This window comes from Panthera tigris, chromosome B4 (assembly GCF_018350195.1).
Source record: "Panthera tigris isolate Pti1 chromosome B4, P.tigris_Pti1_mat1.1, whole genome shotgun sequence".
NCBI classification, from domain to species: Eukaryota; Metazoa; Chordata; class Mammalia; order Carnivora; family Felidae; genus Panthera; species Panthera tigris.
The window spans coordinates 76,484,340-76,506,717 of record NC_056666.1 but is presented as its reverse complement, the minus strand read 5'-3'; the positions used below and the strand labels follow the sequence as shown (position 1 = coordinate 76,506,717).

Sequence of the window (22,378 nt, the reverse complement as noted above, 5' to 3'; positions counted from 1 at the left end):
TTTAAAATAGGATTTCCTTTTCATATATTTTCATAAACATACAGGTCATCACAGGAATGAAAAGCTGCAAAGATCTAGGTTCTCTCATCTAGCCACTTCATCTCCCAGAGGCTAAGAGAGGTCACAGCTTGTAAATAGCAGAAATGGGACCTGAACCCAGTGATCTTTTCCAAGTTACCTCACTCACTGCCTCTGACATGTCTCTCACCTCAGAATGCTTTCCCAGTTGATTCCCAGAAAAGCCAACAGAAATGAGAATCTGGTAAAAGGGTCCAGACGTCTGGTCTCTTTCAGAATTCTTGAGTGTTGTCTCTGAGACATACACACACACACACACACACACACACACACACACACACACACACACTAAACTCAGGAAAATAGGGATCTGGCTACAACTTAGTTGTCCATGAAAATGAGAAATGGGTTCTCAGCTTGTTGATGACAAACTGACTAGATAACTCTCCTTCCCTTGGTTCTCATCAAGAATGCCAATAAAGTTAATTTTCTTCCTCCAAATAAAGGCCTACCTGGAGTTCTAACTATTCAACTAATGGCTAAAAAGCTTAGAACGTGGGTGAGTGAGGTGGGGACACAGAGGGTTTTCCCCCACCACCCATGAAATCTTGGATGGCTTCAAAAAAATGAATTCTAAGTATTGAGCTAATTGTGATACCAAGTCATAATTAGCATAGCTTAGTCAGCCTCTGATTTCACCTTATGTCAAAGAAAAGAAAAAAAGCTACTTCTCTCCACCTCCAAAAAGTGACAGGTGCTCTTCACATTATGAACTTGTTTTCCCTGATAGGGCAGTTAAGTAAGTGATTACAATTTGCAACTTGCTCTAAGCAAAACACCTTTTACTCTTAGAATCTGATCCCCTTCTGAAAGATCCTGTGTTCACTTTACAGGGAACATGTTTTAACATGTGAGAAATGCAAAAACAGAAGCAGCCAGACTCAAGGCCAACTCTAGCCTGCCTTGTACAGCTTCACTGTCAGAGGTCAATTTGTAATAATGGCTCATAAGGTTAATAGCAAAAGAAAAAAAAAATCAGCTTGTTTGGGTTATTTAAATTCAACAGGAATCTAGAAGACCATAAAACCCATCCTGACTGCTGTATTTTCCCTGTCAGAAATTCCTGAGAAATATGTAGTCTTGAACTTGATGAGATCAAAAAGAGAGACTTCTCAACAAGTGAGAATTTATTACTAAACTGTTAATTGAAACAAAATGGACACTTTAATATTCTTTAATTCTAGATAAAACCTGATGAGGTGAACAAATATGGTCATGTCTTGTTCCTTATGACTCACTGAGATACTGTCACATCCTCTTTCTACTACCTCTGCTTCTAAACAGACCAATCATTTTAGATAACAGGTTGTCAAAAGTTGGGAAAGCAGTTTCCTGTGAAATGAATCAGAAATAAATCACTGGAAAACCAGCCTGGTTAGAACCAGAGGACTTGTTAACAAAGAGTTACTCTACTTGACTCAAGGCTCAAGTTTCTCTTCACTGTATTTCAAAGTGGGAAAAGTGAGCCTCATGCACTGCCTTTCCTTTGACTTCCTTAGGGAGTCCAAGGACAATCTCGCGCTGTTTGTGGGTCTCAACAAGCTGGGGTTCTCACTGGTATGTATATTCCCTTCTCTCAGCTCTCAGCCACTCCCTACATTGTCGGAGACTGGAGACCTCTTGTCTCACCTACTCTTACTCATGCTCCCTGGCGCAGCCTTACCTCACCTACCCTTTATGTCACTGACCACAACCTCGTGTGTGCCTACAATTACGTATCCAGGACTTTCCACATAAGCATAGCTGCTTGAGTGGGAGTGGCTTTTTTGTATGACCTCACAAAGCGTTTTCCAAGGATATATACATGATACTCATTCTTATTTTTAACTCAGAGAATACTCATAAGACCATCAGGAGAGAACTCCCCCAACTTCCTCCTCCACCACCTATAAATATCTGCTCCTGTTCCCGTCCTTTCTTCCTTTCCTTCTGTGTCTTCAGGAGTCACTCCTGTATCCTGGATAACTGCTCCAGCAGTGCTTGGATCTCACTTTCCTGACTCACGGAGACCACGTTCCATCATGTCCTTTCTACTCTACACCTTCAACCTCTCCTCTCCAAAACCTCTACCCTTGCTCCCACAAAGGAGCATGCTCAAGTCTCTCCCTTCTTAACATAATTCATTAATACAGCCACCACATATTTATTGAGCGCCTACTGGGTGCCAGGAGCTCTTTTCTACCTCAAGCTAAAGGGGTGAATAAAAGGAAATTCCTCTCCTCACGCAACTTTGCTTTCTCATATGCAGAGAGATAAACGTATAACCATTGTAGTTACTATTCTTTCTCTCCTTCACCTCACGCAGCCCAGCTTGAAAGAGCAGTATACACTGCCTGCCTCTACTTCCACTTCCTCTTCCACCTTGGATTCCTTACTGCACTACTCCCAACAGGTGTGCAGTCCCCTGCCACAACACAATTAAAACAGCTCAGGGCAAAGTCATCACCAATGACTTCCTCCACTTGTAAATTTCAAGGGCATTTCTCAGTCCACTCTTGGTTAAATTCTCAGCAGCAACAGACACTTCTTGCAATTCCCTGTTACTCTGTTCTTCTCCCACTTTGGTCATGCATACCTCCCTGGCCACTCTTTCTCAGATTCCTTTTCTTCAGCTTCCTCTTCGAACGGTGGTACTTCCAGAACTCTACATTTAATCTCTTCTCATTCAGTGTGCTCCCCTTGGACCACCTCGGTCATGCCCATGGCTTCCATGGTCAGTGATGACCACTCAGGAATACTGAATGTGTATCTTCAGGACAGGCTTTTCTGAAGAGTTACACACACATGGCCAACAACCTGCTTCTCCACCTGCATGGCCCAAAGACCTCTCAATAACACTGAATTTATCTCTTCCTGTAGGCAAAACTGTTCTTCTTCCTCTATTCCCTGTACTAGGAAATTGTGCCATCATCCTCTCAAGATGCTAAGCCAGAAAACTTAGAGTCAACCCCGGTTCTGCTATCATATCATAGGCCCTCCTCTTCTACACTAGTTGCATCAATTCTGCCTCCTCAAATACCTCTTTTTGTTCCCTCTTCCCTAATCCTACTGCAGAGACCACTAGCTCATTTCAGTGGCCTCATTACAAGTTCCCCTGTCCTAAGAGGGCATCTTTTGGGATGAGCACTGGGTGTTGTATGGAAACCAATCTGACGATAAATTTCATATATTAAAAAAAAAAAAAGAAAACAAGAAGTTCCCCTGTCCTGTCTTGTCCTCCTGCTCTGTTCTTATCTATTCAGGGCTATTCTTCATTATATTCAATGGGAGTGGTGCCCCTTGGTTGTATGACCCGGAAGGCTGAAATCACCCTCCTCTGGGGCAATCTTTACCAAATACAGAGGTCAACCACTCCTACTTACAATTCTGCAATGATTGCACATCACCTATATGGATGGATCAACTCTTTCACCTGAAGAAAAGTGATGGGGGATGGAGGGCTAGAAGAGGCACAAGGCACAGCCTGAAGAAGCCAGCCAGGAAAATATGTTATTTAAAAATTTTTAAATATAAAATTATATTTTGTCCTTAATTTTTGATTCTGCATAATATATTCATGTTTTAATACAACCATAATTTCCCCCAAATCAAATTAAATGTCTACTCCAAGAAGACGTATCGTGCGTATCCTATAGCTTTGCATACCTCCTGGCACATCCACACAAACTCCGCTGAGAAGCAAGGACCCACACGATAAAATTTAAGATTCTAAGGCCCACCCCTGCCATGCTCTCAACCCTGCTCACCTGTCCAGGCCCACTGGACTACTGAGCTTACCTTTATGCTCTAGCAGTCACTAAATCATCAGAATTCCTCAAACATGCTACAATGATGCACAAATCCATGCTTTTCTCAAAACCTGAAGTATCCCTCTCCCTTGTCGGTGTGCCCACCGAACTCCTATCCAACTGTCAACTCTGAGACCGTGCAATACTACTACAGGCGCTCCTTCCCAAAATGCTCCAGGTACACTAATGCCCCTTGCATAAGCGCCTTCAGTGCTTATACGTGCATTCTTTAGGTGGTTTATGAGGCAATAAAGATGCTGTTCACAACATCTTATCTCTACAAACAACTACCAAAAAACGGTCATGTCCCATCCTCCTGATGACAGTCAAATTTACTGAAAGTTGTTTTGTTTTTGAAATTCTTCTATTTCCTCTCATTCATTGATTAGCCCATTATAATTGGGCTTCAGATTCCCACATCACTGCATTAAAATCACTCTCACCAAATTCATAAACCACCTGGTGGCTAAATCCAACAAATCCATCATATCCTTATCATTCTTGTGTTTGCAGCATTTAATCATTTCCTCTTTTGTCTTTCTGACCTCAAACTCTCCTGATTTTCCTCCTCCAGCTTTCTTGCTAAACCCCCAGCCACTTCCTCCTACTTGACTTTACAGGTTTTCATTTCCTCTGCCCATGTCAGCATTTCTTAGGGGTCTGTCTGAAATACTCCTCTCTGTTCATGACACACGCTCTTTCCTGGGTGAACTCATCTATTCTCATGGCTTTAACTATCATCCTGTTTTAGATAAAGCTAGAAACCAAATTTGGGTTCATACACCCGATTCCGATAGTCTTCACTGATCACCACTTCTGCAAGGATAGCGGTTTTGGAATATATAAAGTTAACAGCGGCATAGTGGCATAAAAGACAGTGCTAACCAGGTGCCAGGCACTGTTCTAGTAACAGGTAAATATTTTTTATGTATTAACTGATTTTGTTCCCACATAAATCCTATAAAGTAAACACTATTATTATCCACATTTTACAGGTAAGGAAACTGAGACAACTGAAACTGAGTACAAGAAAAAGAAAAAGAAAGAAGCCCCACCACTAATGAATAACTCTTTCTTTGAACAATTATAAGGAAAACTTAGAAGGTGATCAAATCAAATTCAGGATTCTGAAGAATTTACTTCTTCTGACAATGGTGATCTTCTGCTAATTAACAACAATCACCTTAGTCATGTTTTTTTCAACACGGTAATCATTTTAATCATGTTTCTTTCAGTCTTTACTGAAATAAGATAATCTTAATTATTAAGATGTTTCACAAGCTCTATTTCTCAACCACAAAGATAAACTAGAAGCTCATGACAGAATAATAAATAAATGGAATATTTGAGATTTTACTGTATTTATGCAATGTGCCAACTTACATTAGCGTTTGAACAATATCTTGGACACAGATATTCAAATAGGCACCTGAGAAAAAACTGGTAGGACCTAGGATAAAAGTGTTATGTGTGTACAGCTGGACATACTATGGGTGGCTCATGAGTGTCCTGAGTCTAGCTGGCACATGCTAGGTTAAACTGACCAAAGGCCTGATCTAGTTCAACAAACCTAATATTTACCACACGGCTAAATATTTCACTCCCCTGGTTTTCCAACATTTTGCCAAAGATACAATGTGGCCAAGAAAAGATGTACGAGAAACAGGCATATGAAATATTTAGCTTTTCTCAACCAGGACCAACCAGTTAAACCAAAATGAAGGTTGCTGACAATATCTGGTCTACAGAAAAACCCACCCAATTAGCTTACACCTCAGATCAGATCATGTGAGTAATACATTTGGTTAAAGTAAAACAAAAAGAGAATCAACTTTGCATGGGCAAAATACAGTGAAACAGAAGGGGTGTGCGTCCCCTGCATGCAGGGAGCCAGGTGCTCAGTGGTGTGGCTCCAGCGGTCGTGAAGCACTGTACCAGGTGTGGGACTGGATCTTCTGTAATAAACACCAGCTGAACTGAATGAGCAAAGTAGCCAGGTAGGCTGATGAAATGGAAAGTTGTGACACATCATCCACTATAAAAGTCATATGGAAAATCAGAGGGCACAAACAGGTGAGGAAACGAAGGAAAAACAAATTCACTTCAGAAACTAACCAGAAAATGCCAGGAACACCATGAGCCCCTGAGTTCCAGTCCTGACCAGTTCCCACAGGGGCTCCCTTTCTTTCCTGCCAGAGGCCTTGGGGCCAGAGCCCACACTTCTTTAATCTGTAAAGCTACACCATCTAAGGAATCCCGTTGGAATCTTCTGCCTGCAAAATCCATCTGTTCACTGAACAAGTGTCTACTGAGAGTCTTCTATTCTAGACCGTGGACATCCAGCAGGGAAACAAGGCAGCAAGGTCCCCTACAGAAGTAACATTTTACTAGGGGAGCATCAGATAATAAATAAATACAGGAACAAGATCATTTCAAATGACGGTATGCATTAAATCAGAAAATTTAAAACAGAAAAAGAAAGTGACAAGAGAGATGTGATGGAGAGAAATGGGAGGAGTTACTTATTTGAACCTGGCAGTCAGGGAAGGCATCTCTGAGAAGGTAACTTTTGAGCTGAGACAGAAAGGAGGCAGAGTTGTTGGCCAAGCACAGATCTTGGAGAGGAGCGTTCCAAGCAGAAGCAAAGCAAAAAACAAGGCTTTGAAGTGGGGACAAGCATGGTGAGTTCAAGGAAGAGGAAAAGAGACTCACTGCCCTTGGGTTTTTGCTCAAATGCCATCTTAGGATCCCCGACCACCCTATTTTAAATCGCACCCACTGACTCAGCCCCCGTATTCTGTATCCCTCTTCATGATTGATCTCCTTTGAAATTTTTACCATCTGACAAGCAAAATAGATTACTTATTAATTTTTGTCTATTCCTACAGAATGTAAGCCCCCTAAGGGCAGGGACTTTTTGTTACTGTAACCACTGCTCTGTTGCCTGTACTTGTGTGGCACATAGTAGGCCACAATAAATAGCAGCTAAATAAATAAAAGGGAAAGGGAAAGAGAACAGGGGGAGGGAGGAAAGAGTAAAAAACAGAACAGAGAGAAGGAAGAGAAGAGGAAGGAGAGAAGTCAGCCAATGTGGCTGAAGCACAGTGGATGAGATCAACAGATGAGGGGTTGGGACTGTGCAGGCCTTAGAGACCATAGAATGGAGTCTGAATTTTATTTTAATGCAAAAAGAAGCCATCGAAGGGTCTTATGGCAGAAAAGCAACATGATCAAATCTGTGGTTTAAAAAGCTCACTGTAGGGGCGCCTGGGTGGCGAGGTCGCTTGAGCAGCCAACTCTTGATTTCGGCTTGGATCATGATCTCACGGTTCGTGGGATGGAGCCCCGCATGGGGCTCTGTGCTGACAGCACGGAGCCTCTTGGGATTCTCTGTCTCCCTCTCTTCTCTGCCCCTCCCCAACTTGTATGCACACTCTCTCTCTTTGTGTCTCTCAAAATAAATAAATAAACTTTAAAAAAAAAACTAAATAAACAAAAAGCTCTCTGTAGCTGCTATGTGGAAATCAGTGACAGAGAAGACAGCAAGGATACTAGGAAGGAGCTAGCCAAGCCAGAGATGAACAGGCCAGGCAATGATTAGCAGTGAACAGTGTTAGAGAGAAACAGACTAAGGATACTTTTCAAGGTGGCACCAAAAAAACTGAGGCGCCTGGGTGGCTCAGTCAATCAACTTCAGCCAACTTCGGCTCAGGTCATGGTCTTACAGTTCATGGGTTCCAGCCCCATGTCAGACTCTGTGCTGACAGCTCAGAGCCTGGAGCCTGCTTTGGATTCTGTGTCTCACTCTCTATCTGCCCCTCCCCACTCACACCCTGTCTCTCCCTCTCTCTCAAAAATGAAAAATGAGAAAAATAAAAAATGAAAAAAACTACAGAGGAACTAGATATGGAGAGTTGGACTAAAAGAAAAAGAAGAATCAAGGGTATGTCAGCTTTCAATTTATTGCTTCTCAGCTCCCAACCTACCCTTCATTGCCTGTTCTGTGAAAATTAAGATGGACCCTTTAAATAATTTTCTTTTGCCTGATACCTGAACGTTAAGCTAGTCTGTAGCTGGTCTACAGACACTGCAAGAGGAAAGGTCTTTTGTTTCTGGTTCCGGTGTGCTCCTCTTGGCAGCATAAATAGAACATCAAGAAGTTCAGTATTTCTGGGGCTCCTGGGTGGCTCAGTCAGTAGAGAATCTGACTTCGGCTCAGGTTATGATCTCACAGTTCCTGAGTTTGAGCCCCATGTCAGGCTCTGTACTGACACCATGGAGCCTGGAGCCTGCCTCGAGTTCTGTGCCTCCTTCTCTCTCTGCCCCTCTCCTGCTCATGCCTCTCTAAGATAAATAAACATGTAAAAATCATTTTTTTAAAGAAGTTCAGTATTTCTGATGTCCTATGGAGTCCCAGCCAGCTTATTTTAAGATCTTTGCTAATCTGAGAATTTGAGAAGACAAGTGGTCTAAGCTCATGAAACTTTCATGTTTTTAGAATTATTTTTCCTACATATACAAGGACTTGGGCACTTTATTCTGTTCATTCGTCTTTATTCAAATGCTAATACCATCCTGCTTAGAGCATAGTGATTTTAGACTCTGCTTCAATACATGGTAAAGCAAGGACCACCTCACTATTTTGTTTCTAAATTTGCTTGGCTATTCCAAAACATTTATTCTACTATATGCACACTGAGATCATTATCTAATTCCCCACTACCCAAAGAACTCTCCACTGAAGCTCTAATGAATTTCCGTTAATTTTATATATATTTAGTCCTCCCATCTGGGAATATGTTATATATTTACATTTTTTCAGATCTTGCTTTTACATCCTTGAGAGTTTATAATTTTCTTCACATGGATCCTGTGCCTTTTTTGTGATATTTACCCTGAAGTATTTGAAAATTTTTTTAATACTATTACGAAGCCTTTTTCTCCTCACCAAGGCAGTTCATTCCCATACTTACCCCTGCCAACATCCCAATGATAGCAAAGAATGCTATTACACCCCACCCATCCCCATACTACCCTGATCCACAACGTCTGAGTTTTGCTGAAATCATTTAGACTATTTTTTTTAATGTTTATTTATTTATTTTGAAAGAGACAGAGAGCACTGCATGCAGTGTGGACATGTAGCGTGAGCAGGAAAGGAGCAGAGAGAGAGGGTGAGAAGAGAATCCCAAGCAGGCTCCACACTCAGCACAGAGCTCGATGCGGGGCTCCATCCCACGACCATGAGACCATGACCTGAGTTGAAATCAAGAATCAGATGCTTAACTGAAGGAGCCATCCAGGCACCCCTAGTCTATTTCATTCAGACAATCAGGTTTTCTGCTGTAATAGGTCTCTTCTGTTTCAAAAATTCTTACTTAGCATTTATATTACACATTCTTTGTCACTTGCTATGAATGTAATTATATGAATATGACATATATACCCTTATGTCAAAGTCCATTATCCATCACTGTTCCCTTTCTTCCTCCAATCTTGGGGTCTCTGTTTCACATTATCTGTTTCATTAGGGTACACTGCTTAGATTGGAGCCTGTGGGTGATACAATCTCTGCATCTTTGCACACTCACAGAGCTTTCTTTTCCCCAAAGGGTACATGTCTATTCTGCATACAGGATTCTTGGAGTAGAGACCTCTTTTCTCAATAGTTTGTGGATGTTTCTCACACCATTATCAAAGTTGCAGTATTGCAAATGAGAACAGTCTGTTTTCTTGTTGTTGCTGTTTTAACTTCATCTTTCTATCTAAGAGCTCATAGGATGTCTTTTTATCAGTGAATTCAGGAATTCTATCAGTAGATGCCTAGGTTTATGCCATTCCTCATCAGTCTTGCCTGGAACACAGCACACTCATTCAAATCTGCAGTCTTTTTCAATTTGCAATCTTTTCTCAGCTCAGGGCATTTTTCTTCTATTACTTATTTCTCCTTCTAAAATTTTATTGTATGCATTTTAGGTTTCCTGGATCTAGTCTCTGAGTCCTCTGCCTTCGTAAGTTCCCACTCTAACTCTTGGCGTTCTTGTTCTAAGCTCTCAAATTTAAACTGGGTTTATAAAAAGAGGGCAGTAGAGATGTGCTAAAGCTGCCATCTTCCCAGAATCATTTCAAATGGGACCCTTTTAAATGCTATGTCATCATTCAAGCAGAAAACAAAAATGCTTCTACGTGCTTAAAAAACAATTACTTAAATTAACATATTAATATTGTTTACGCCCAAACAGCTATTTGTTGGGAAGTTACTAGATTGAAAGCTCCCTGAAAGAAGGCAATTTGCCTTCCTTGCATCTCTCATCCTTTCAATAGGTCTTATAAATAAATGTGTTCAGCACACCTTTACTGATATATTGATATGCTGAGCACTTTACATGAGTTCCAAAAGGTAGAAGACCTTGCCATTACATTCACAAAAGTCCAAATGAGGGGGCAAAATAATTGAAACAAATAATAGTGGTCAGTTAGGTGTTAAACTCTGTTACCGCATACGATGGTCTAAAAATAGAAGAGATTAATATGAACTAAAGCAGTCAGCTGGCTTCATGACCAAGGGAACATTAGCCAGACCCTAGAATATGGGGAAATTTTAATAGGAAAGAAGGCAGTCCTGACAAAGAAAGGAGTCACTGCAAAGGCAGAAAGAAAAGAATGAGTCTGTCAGGAAAAAGGGTGAGGAAACCAGTCTGACTATAATAGAAGAGTCCGGTGGAGACTAGTAAAAAATAAGAAAAGACAGGGAGGCTGATGACAGGGTCTAGACTCATTCACTGGTTGAATAAGTATTGAAAAGCACTTATGCTGAAGGATGTCACATGCTGTCCTCAAACAGCTTACAAAGGGAGGTGAGAATATGTATGCAAAAACATATGCATGTTATAACACATGCATATATCTATGTTTGAGATCGTCTGAAAAATAGCTATAATACAGGGGTAATGTTAGCAATCAGAGCTTAGAGAACCAACAAATGAGGAAGGTGGTGTTTTGAACAGGAAGTTCATCTTCCAGTACTTCCCTTGGTCCTTGAAAAAAAACAAGCAAAGAACTATGGGAGAAAAATTCATACCAATGCTTTTTCTACATGTTTAATTTAAAAATGAAAGTTTCTCCAGACCAGAGAAAAATCCAATAAAGGATGGCAACTCTTTAAAATTTTGAGACAGAAAAAAAAATTTTGTAACTACGTATGGTGATGAAAATTATTATAGTTATTATAATCATTTTACAATATACACAAATATCCAAGTGTTATGTTGTACACCTGAAACTAATATAATGTTGTATGTGAAATCTTACCTCAATTAAAAAAAATGTAAGACAGCCTGTTTGCCTCGGTCACAGATTTACTAAACAAAAAACTATCAGAAGTTTCTACCTAGTAATTCCTGCGGGGTTGATTTTTTAAAAGGAGATTCAGTGACAAGACTGGTCAGCACTGTAACGCAAGCATGCCTGACCTGAGTTAAAACCCACAAGTTCCAGGCTATGAGTAACTTGAAACAACAGAATCCAAGGTTCTTCAGAAAAAAAAGGAGACAGAGAGAAGAAAGAAAAACCCTAAGATGCTTTAATTCATCCATGAAAGCAATAATGCTCTAAAAATAAAGAGATATTAGAGCACTATTCCTTCACAAAACAAGAAATAATTCCAAGAAAATAATCAATTGAAGTACATGTCATTTACAGGGGCGCCTGGGTGGCTCAGTCCATTAAGCGTCCAACTCTCGATTTCGGCTCAGGTCATGATCTCAAGGTCATGGGATCAAGCCCCGAGTTGCACTCTGCACTGGGCATGGGGCCTGCCTAAGATTCTCTCTCCCTCTCCCTCTGCCCCTCCACTGCACATGCACATGCTCTCTCTCAAAAATAAATAAATAAATAAATAAATAAATAAATAAATAAACAAACAAACAAACAAATAAAATACATGTCACAGAAGTACCTGCATTAACTTCTACGTTGACTTTAAATTTGAACATTAAATACCCTAAGAAAAAAGCAAAACACTAAAAACACTTTCTGAACAAGAATGTAACCACAATCCTCTCTACAGTCTAGAAGCTCAAGATCAGTGCAAACCAAGGACCTTTCAAAGACAACAGACCCCTGGATCTTCATTTAGGACTGTCCTGTGTAGCATCCAAAATATTTTCCTCTTGCATTTCCCCCTTTCAGCTTCTCATCATCATCATCTCAATTCAAGGAAGAAAAATTAATTTCACATCTCTTCTCTGAAAATAGGACAGAACAGGGGCGCCTGGGTGGCTCAATCGGTTGAGCGTCTGACCCTTGATTTCGGCTCAGGTCATGATCTCACGGTTCATGAGATCGAGCCCCGTATCAGGCTCTGTGCTGGCAGCATGGAGCCTGCTTGGGATTCTCTCTTTCTCTCTCTCAAAATAAATAAATAAACATTAAAAAAAAAAAAAAAAAAAGAAAAGAAAAGAAAATAGGACAGAACATTCCCATTCTTTCCCCTCCAGGCAGCGCCACCTCCAAAACTCCACAGACAGAAGCTGCATCCTAAGAAAACTAGAGCCCAATAGTTAGGATGGAAAAGAATTTTGCTGAAATGATTTGAAACATGATTCAGGGAGACAGAGGCAGATGGCAGTGTGGAAACCCATGGAGTTTGGAGCCAAGCAGACTTGGGTTCCCATCCCAGCACACTGTACTCTCAGGCTTCACGTTCTTTAACAAGTCTCTAGAAAATGGAAATCACACACCTATCTTCAGCAGTTTTAGATTAGAAGCACATTTCTAAGACTTGCCTGAGATCACACAATAAATGGCAAACACAAGACCTAACCCAATTCTAAATGACCATTAAGTCCACTGTTTGGTTTTTAAAAAAAATTTTTTTTTTAACGTTTATTTATTTTTGAGACAGAGAGAGACAGAGCATGAACGGGGGAGGGTCAGAGAGAGGGGGACACAGAACCTGAAACAGGCTCCAGGCTCCGAGCTGTCAGCACAGAGCCCGACGCGGGGCTCGAACCCACGGACCACGAGATCATGACCTGAGCCGAAGCCGGCCGCTTAACCGACTGAGCCACCCAGGCGCCCCTGTTTGGTTTTTTTAAATGTTTATTTATTTTTGAGAGTGAGAGAGACTGAGCATGAGCAGGGGAGGGTCAGAGAGAGAGGGAGACAGAATCCAATGCAGGCTCCAGGCTCTGAGCTGTCAGCACAGAGCCCAACATGGAGTTCGAACTCACAAACTGTGAGATCATGACCTAGCCGAAGTCGGACACTCAATCGACTGAGCCACCCAGGTGCCCCGTTAAATCCACTGTTCTGATCTCTTTGCCATTTGTTTCAGAATGATACTGTCACTGGTAGTGAGAAAGGGAAAGATCAGGTTATGGGACCAGGTCTGGTACACACTGTATTCCTCTCCATTTCAGGTGCTTTTTAAAAGCTAGCTCAGTTCTCTCATTATGGTAAGAAGAGCTATTTATTCAGCAGCTACTTACCGGCCAGCTAGGGTATATAAAGAGCTAAGCACAGGGCCTGTTACATAATAAGCACTCGATAATTGATGGCTACTTACACAGAGATCTTAACTTCTTAAGAGAGCTTAAGAAAAGCTGGCTTCTTATAAGAAATTGAGTGGAAAAGAAGTAAACCAGGCATAAAAGGGGGAAGAACATGCCAGAGTGGGCATTTCTCAGAGAAAGTGAACGTGTACAAAGGCATGGAAATGAAAAAACCCAGTGCATTCAGGGTAGCTCAAGTAGCTAGGCATGCATGGCTAGAGGGGAGAAAATCACGAAAAGCACAGGAAATGAGGCTACAAAGGCAAGCAGATCTTGGTACACAAAGGATGCTTGGATTTTATCCCGTGGGTGGGTCATGGGTCAAACCAATGAAAAATCTTAAACAGGGACAAGGACATGATTAGATCTGTGTTTCAGAATGATCATTCCATCACAGAATAGAGAAAGACGGACTTGAGGGAGAAGGGTCTGGAGGCAGGTGGATGACTTACGAGACTACTGTAACAATCTCAGCAAGAGGTGATAAGAGCCCGAACAAAGACCAAAACGAGGTCAATGGAGGGGAGGAACAAGAACTGACAGGATTTAGTGATCCATTAGAAGTTAAGGATGACCCTCAAATTTTTGACCCAAGTAAATGGACATTCTGAAGCAGGGTTTTGTGAAGTAGGCTGAAATAAGGAGAACAGCTGCAGACCCACTAAGTTACAGCTGTCTGGGGGAACCAGTGGGATGCTGGAGCAGAGTGCTTGAAGTCAGGCCTAGAGACACAGACCAGAGAGCCATCTCACAGCCAAGAGAGCTAAAGCCCTGGGCATGGATGAGATGACTCAGCAAGTTTATGTGAAGTGAGATGAAGGCTAATGACTGATAGCAGGAACACCCATATCAGACGGGTAAGAGAAACAGAAGCTCAAGAGACAGCAGAAGAAGGAAGAGTTAGGGAGCCGGAAGGAAATGATGCCGTAAAAGGTAAGGAAGGAGAGAGTTTTATAAAAATAACTGTTCACCATATTGAATGCTGCAGGGAAAGATACTGTGTCCAGTGGGTACTTTTCAGTCTGAAATTAGAAGTCATCGGTGCCCTTGGAGACTGTTGCTTCAGAGGCTTGATAAGCAGAAGCAATGGATGAAGGAACGAGCAAAGGAAACAAAGAAAGGAGAGGAAATGTAAGCCACACCTTCTAGGAGCTATGAGAGGGAGAGAATGCATGCACATAAGAGTAAACAGTTCCAATACACGACTGTGGGAAGCTGCTTTTTTTAAACTGGGAGAAATTTCAGCATATTTATAGGCTGAAGGGAAGGAACTGAGAACCAAGTGTTAAGTGAGAGGCTGAAGATGAGAGAGAGACAAAGACAAAAAAGACTATGAATGAAGACTATGAATGAACAGATCAATCAATGGAGTAAGATGCCAAGATCACAGAGAAGCGATGGGACTGAGAATACAGTCAGAGGGATACACCGTAGAACAGGAAAGGGGATATTTCTTCCTCTGAGAAAAGAAGGAAAGGGGATAAGGGTGGGAACTGATATAGATAAGGCTTTGAGTATTGAGGAGGGAAGTGAAGGGAGTTTGGCCTTCCTCACAAGCTAATAAGAATGGTTCTTTTTTTTTTTTTTTTTTAAGTTTATTTATTCATTTTGAGACTGGGGAGGGGCACAGAGAGAGGGAGAGAGAATCCCAAGCATGCTCTGGAGCCTGCCCTGGGCTCAACCTCATGAACCACAAGATCATGACCTGAGCTGAAATCAAGAGTCAGATGCTTAACTGACTGAGCCACCCAGATGCCCCAATAAGAACAGTTCTTAACTCCGCTTCATAGCCCTCTTTAAGATACTGATGAAAACTATAAACTCTGCTTCCCAAAAAGATACGCATAAGCACTCATGTTCAAAATTCTACACATGATTTCAGCATTTCCAGGTCCACTGAAGCCAACTCATGAATCCAAAGAAATTGGCAATGGAATTCCAAAGAAATGGCCTTCAGAAGTGATCTTGTTCGTGGACAAGCATCCACACGGGAAAGCAAACTGCTCATTATAAACACAAATATATGGGGTGCCTGTATGGCTCAGTTGGTTAAGCATCTGACTTTTGGCTCAGGTCATGATCTTGCAGCTCATGAGTTCAAGCCCTGCGTTGAGCTCTGTGCTGACAGCTCAGAGCCTGGAGCCTCTCTCTCTTCCCCTCCCCCACTCGCACTCTGTGTGTGTGTGTGTGTGTGTGTGTGTGTGTGTGTGTGTGTGTGTCTCAAAAATAAAGAAACATTAAACATTTTTTTAAAAAACACAAAAACATGAAAAACTCTCACTTACGCCTCTAGGCTATGATCAATCACGAAAAGAGAGGGCACTACTTGATGTATACAATAGCACTACATTAGACTCTAGGAATAGGGGATATAGGAGACCATCCTTGCTTTTAGGAAAATTAGAATTTAAAGAAATGAGAGGCAAAAGCCTTGGATTTAGCAATGACTTTAGATAAAAGCAGTATCTTTAAAAAACAAAGGATCAATCTAGAGCTGAAGGGAGACAAAAATCAGACTCTAAAGATAGAAGACCAGACAAGGTTGGTGGTAAGCACAACTCAAAAAAAAAGAGGACCAAGAAAACTTTTGAAGGAGGAACTGAAAGATTTTGTTCACTAAAGACAAACGGAGGACTAAGAAAAGGAAGAGACAAAAACTATTTGAGGGCTCTGAGACCCACATGTGCCTTTTCATAGCTGTTAGATGCTTGAGTCTCAGCAACCACGCTTAAATTTCAAAGCCATTTGCCAGAACCTACAGGCTTGGAAATGTACACACGCCAGATGTCTGTATGAAACAAACCAGCTACTCTTTTTTGCCCCAGTCAACTGTCTGCAGTGACCCAACATGTGTTGAACTAAGGGTAGAGGGTGCCGACAGGAGCAACTGATGGTGGAGTGAGGTCTTACTTTAAAAAAATACGTGTACAAATTGATTCCAGTCATCACTTCCTACAGAACCATATTCTGCTAAGTAACACAAGATATTAAAAACAGCCACTCACTATGCATCCATTCACTATCAGAAACAATAAAGATTACACATACCAAGTGACCACTGAATGCCACACACTATAGTCAGCTCATTTTAAACCTTACAACTCCAATGAGATTGTCATTCCTTTAAGAACTGGAAACACTAAAATGAGGGAGGGGACAAAGTCTGTCCAAGGTCACAGAGCTAGTAAGTGAAGGCCAGGAATTGGACCCAGGCCCAACAGATGCCAAAATCTGTGCTTCTCAAATGATTACGCAACCCTGCCTCAGACCAAAGTCAAACCCCCAAGACAGGGACTTTATGTCTCACTTCAAATCAAATTGAAGTGAGCCAAAATTTACAAGAAACAGTACAAGAAAGAAATGGTTGGGAAGCTGTTTAAAGAGGTTTAAGATATGAATTACCTCTGGAGGAGCTTACAGTGGGGTGAAATGAAAAACAACCGAAATATATTAGAAAATATATTGGGCAAGCAAGCAGGAAGGAGCTCTTCAAAAAGCATTCCTGAGAGAGGACCATGGAGAAGTGTACTAATCATGATACAAATATAGTGTGAGGGCCCGTTCTGGCTGATCATCCGAACTTTCACCCCTGAGGTGCTAATCCTTACACAGGTGCTAAGCAGCCACCAGGGGTTGGGCTGAAAGTGAAGGGTTAACGATTTCTCTCATTCAAAACTCCAGCCCGATGCTATGGGGCTGTCAAAGAAGAATAATTTTTCAAAAAACACATCAGAACGAGGGTGTCCAAACAAGCACTCTCCTTTACAGTAGGTGACTCATTCTACCAACCAATTTGTCACTTGTCTTCTGGAACTGCCCTCAAAACCAGTTTACGTCATTCTACTTTTTTGACAGTCACAACTCAAGTCGGTTTACAATCGCTCTAATTTTTTCGATCACACCTAGTTTGGACTCCAAAAGAATAGGGCTGCCTGGGTGTCTCAGTCAGTTAAGCACCTGACTTTGGCTCAGGTCATGATCTCGTGGTTCGTGGGTTCGAGCCCCATGTCAGGCTCTTTGCTGACAGCTCCGAGCCTGGAGCCTGCTTCAGATTCTGTGTCTCCCTCTCTCTCTGCTCCTCCCCCACTTGCATGCGCGTGCGCTCTCTCTCTCTCTCTGAAATAAACGTTTAAAAAAAAAAAAAAGATCCAAAATGGACTCCAAAAGAACATCACCAGTTTTTCTCTACTTGATTCCAAGTAACCTATAAAATGAAGCTCCACCCTCAAAGAAAATGTGTCACCATGAGGATTTTCAAAGGAATGTGCCACAGGCTCTGACTGCAATTCCTAAAGATGAGTTCCAGCGTAAGATGAATGTAGCCCACCAAAAACATATACATGCAAGTTTTGGGGAAACCACTTAGATAATGCCCAGTTTGGGTTATTTAAAAATCCACACCCCTGTTTTCCTTAATACTCCGAGCATTAGGTAGGACAACTGCTTAGATGTAATTTTCTGATAAACGGACATCCTATGAATTCACAACTGTGCTACGTATTTTGGGGAAAGTGCACCACTTTCCCAATTGTAGATAAAGCAGGAGGGACTCCCCAGTTTCCTGGTTCCTTAATTTTACTTGCCCACTTGTGAAATATGATCTCTAGCCAGCATCGTCCCCTTTCCCTCTTCCACTCCCCCACTGCTTCCCCACTCCTAAAGAGGATTCCCTTCAACTCCTAGCAAGGGGCCCTCTCTTATCCCTCCACCTTCAAGGTGGGCCCTATACCATGCTTTATGGACTCCAGAGATAAGTGATGGAATAGGAGAAGGGAGGATGTGACTGTATTTGTTGTGTTTGTGCTCAGAGAAGTGTTCAAGTCACAAAAGGCAGGAGTCCTTCCTGTGTTATTTTGTCTTGAATACTTTCCTGTCATCTTTGGACACTGAAAGACTTCAGCTACTTCTGACAAGCCACAGAAGTATGGGATTTATGTCCCTCTTCCCTTCATACTTACGACTGAACTGCACGGGCAAGATCACAACCATCTCGACACACAATCCCATCTTATATTTATAGTTCTCTGCTGGTTCTTTTTCACAACAACAAAGCAAATAGCTTCCTCTTTTCTTAGAAGGCAGCCTCTGTACAAAACTCTATCGTGGTCTCATATACTGTTTGGTTGGTATTTAAGTGATATCCCTACCAGATTCAGGGCTCTTTAAAAGCTGACACAGAGCCCTGCTCACCTCTGTATCCGTAGCACATAGTAGGCACAAAATAAATGTCTGTTGAAGCAAATAAGTGAATGACAGACTAGGAAGAGATTTCAGACAGAGAATCAAGGGGACTACTTAGAACTGTGGCACACAACTGTTACATAGCATTTCCTTAGAGTAAAAATGAGAGGTAACAGTGTGTGCCCTAACAGTAAAGATATTTAAATCATCCGATGGTAACAGATGCCATAATTACATGGCAGCTTAGGATAATGGCGCTTATTACGTGAGCAACTTTAGCCAAAACACTTAACCTCTTAACCTTTCGAAGTTTTCCCTTCTGTGAAAACAGAAAAGAAAGAAGGAAGGAAAAGAAAAGGTAAGAGAGGTGGTAATAACATCTATCTATTCTACCTAATCACCAAGTTGCAGCAAAGCCCAGATGACATAATGCACAGGATCATTATACAGTGTATTTTGTATGACAGGTTTCAACAAATAAATCTCATCATTAGTGTTACTTTAGATGCATACACTCGGGTAAAACATGTGAATAAAGTTCAGGCAACAGAGTTTATTGTCAAACATGTAATAGATATGGCAGGAACAAGAATATATGTGGATCATGAAGAAAATACCCAGCATGGGAATACCTGTAGAAACCTCCTACCTATTCAATTCATCTGCAGAGAAGCTCATGATTATTTGTAACTTCAACTTTAAGTGATTCTCGAGGAGCTTTCTCCGCTAAGTCCACGGTGACCTGCCTGAAGCACCAGACACAGCCCTGGGCTCTGCAACGCGCTCTGCGGCAAACAGCCCACAGAGGCACAAACCTGCATTTCAGCCCAGAGTTGGCGGAGCTATGACCAAAGCCTGCAGCCGAAAATACAGACAAGCACAAAGAAATTTCTTTCACAGTATACAGCTCAGGCTATCATTATAATTAGGACCAACTATGGCCCGAACGTTTAAAAAAAAGAATAAAATCACGGAATAAGTTCCCCCAAACCAGCAACACATGACAAACACACAGTTAAAAGCACATTTTTTTCAAAAGGAAAAAAGAAAAAAAAAAAAAAAACAAAAAACAACAAAACTTTTGTCAGAGCAGCAGCTGTAGAGAAAATGTACAATAAACAAACAGGCAGGATTCATTCAAAATATACTACAGACATCACAAACATATCCCATGCTATAGATCCGGGGGATAGTGGGTTGTTTTCACTTCACTTGAATCCCTAAAAATGTCTACCTATTTCTCTAGTCAAGCGTCCTCTGTACTGTATTTTTAAGCAAGAGAAAAAGACAGATGGCCAAGATGCTGATACTGCAGGCCCAAGATTTTTCAACTGTATTTTTCCCAGTTGTCCATTGCTAAAAGAGATACAGGACAACGTAGTACAAATCTACACGAAACCAACTCAAACTAAGTATATGTCAACCAAAGCAATCCTGCATCAGAAAGTAAACCAGGAACTTGCCCTGACATTCAGTTTATAGGAGTCTGACACCTTTCTAAACCAGAGAAAGGTGAGCTAATCAGTGTTAGTCCTAGAAACAGTTCCTCAGAATCATTTCTAGAAACATTCAGAGAAGTAAACAATAATCAGCTGGAAGCCGATATACCAAGAATAAGGAGCTTCCAGGATTTCCCTCTGTGTAAAAGCAATCAACTCCTATTTTTAATCTCATTCTGACACAAACAACCAGCCAAAGCGCTCCCTTTTCTGGCTAATCAAATATAGCTGATCTGTTACTATGAAGTTAACTGTTTTAAAAGTCAGATTTGAATGGAAATCATTACAGATTTAATGACAATATTTTAGTATAGGAGAAGAATGAGGTTATCTTGAGAGGCAGAACCGATGGTAAGGCTCTAAATACGTCACAGAAACCAACTCATCCACCACCACTGATTCTGGGGATGGGCAAAAAACACCCTCCTATCTGATTAATTGAAAAATAATATGTTGGCAATTAAGTGCAAATGAAAACAGCACCTCCCTATATATTGGGAAAACCTAACAGGGTTATTAAAAATTAATTATTTCCTTGTATGCCCAACAGGATTTGCAACGTTCAAAATCCACTTCTGGGTTTTCATTGTAAAGGATTGGCGGGGGAGGGGGCTGGGGGAGAGAATGCTTTGATAAGTAAACAAAAAGTCCGAACTCTCCTGGGAACTTGTCACATTCTTCTCTTCCAAATCCACAGTATTTAATCCACTTGAAAAACGCCAGCAAAGAGGGCCTTTGGCAAGGAACTCAGTAAGAATATGCAACTCTGAGGACACCACCACAGTACTGACATCAAGCTTGTAGAAAATGCTGCTTTTGTCTCAGAGTCAGCCCCTGATAAAAACAGGAACTTTATGGAGAACTGATCACAACTGCACAAGAAGCCTGATCACATGCCCACAACAGAGCAACGTTTCTCTCATTGTTGTCCAAGGGACTTCTCCAATAACAGTGGCTCGATTTACTCCATTCTTTTAATTCTCAAAATAAATCCAACCCTCCTTGCACCAACCCATTGTCAAAAGAAAGAGGGTGCCGGCCAGGATTTGCATGTAACCGGTAGTCACCCTCCTTCTCTCTTCAAAGACTCCAAAAGGTGATCAGATGCGGAAAATTCACCCCGAATACAGGCACCAGGAAAAAAAACCCTTATGACAAAGGTGGTGTGAAAACAGCACAGTGGGTCTCTCTCTGGGTTAATGCCACTGCTTCCAATCTCCCTAGGACCCTCAGTGGCCCACCCTGCTCCTAGCTCACTCCTGTCACTGGGGAGGCATCTCGCATTGTTAAAGAAGGAGGAAGAAGAAATGCTGCGGATTTCCCATGTATCTTTCTCTTTTTCTGGAAGGGGGAGGGGAGCTGAAACAGGCATGGGGCCCTCCCCTCGAAAAGGGTAGAGGACAGGCGAAAGCTGTCAGCCACCCTGCTCTCAGCCTCAGCCTCACCCCCACCCCCACCGTGCCCAGACGCCCGGGCAGAAGCGGGAGGGCGCAGCTTTGTCTCGGGTTTTGAGGGGCAGGGAGTGCAGAAACAGCCCGGGCCCGGGGAGGACTTCTCCCCGAAGCCCCTGCTTAACCCCTACCCAGAGAACACAATGAACGACTCAGGAAACCCACTTCATGGGGTGCGAGAGCAGGGAAGACGACCCTTCGGAGCACGGGCCAGATTTCCGGCACCCTCCTCCCATCTCGCCCGCACGGCCAGCAGGGCGCGCGGCGAGGACCTGCTCTCCCTGTCGCCGCGATCCGCAGCGGCGCCCGGGCGCTCGCTCCCCCCGCCCGGTTCCTACCCTCCGAGAGCTCCAGCTCCAGCTCCGCCAGTTGCGCCCGCACTTCGGGCGGCAGCGCCGCCACCGCGGCCGGCGCGGGCTCCAGGCCTCGCTCCGCCATCCGGGCTCCGCCAGCCACACTCCGGAAGACAAGAGAGGGGGCCGAAGGAGGGACGGACTGACGCGGGCCCACACCCGGGCTACAGGATCCGGCTCCGGCCGCCGAGCTCCGCCGCTGCCGCCGCCGCCGCCGCCGCCATGAGCAAAAGTCACGTGAGCGCGGTGGCCCCGCCCCCGGGCCGAGGACGCACCGCCTCCGCAGCCAGGCGTCGCTGAGGACTCGCGGGCTTACGGCGCCCTCTACTGGGAATCTCCTAAAACGACGAGTCCGAGCCCGCCACCCGGAGCTCTCCTAGGCGAAAGGAGCTCGAGGTGTTGATGTCAGCGTGGGCGCGCGTAGCGTTTACCTTTTACGAGCTCATAAGCAAGTTTTCAGAGGACCCAAGCCTC

General features: G+C 42.7%; 1 protein-coding gene across 4 annotated transcripts in view; it reads right to left on the bottom strand.

The window, feature by feature from the left end:
- DIP2B (disco interacting protein 2 homolog B) overlaps positions 1-22,111 on the bottom strand; it is a 225,166-nt gene extending 203,055 nt beyond the window's left edge. For all 4 annotated transcript variants that reach the window (XM_042992273.1, XM_042992275.1, XM_042992274.1 and 1 more), the window contains exon 1: positions 21,890-22,111. In XM_042992273.1, coding sequence (XP_042848207.1) covers positions 21,890-21,989 — 100 coding nt within the window. In that variant the 5' untranslated portion in view covers positions 21,990-22,111. The remainder of the gene's footprint in view (positions 1-21,889) is intronic.
- Positions 22,112-22,378: the final 267 nt, after the last annotated feature.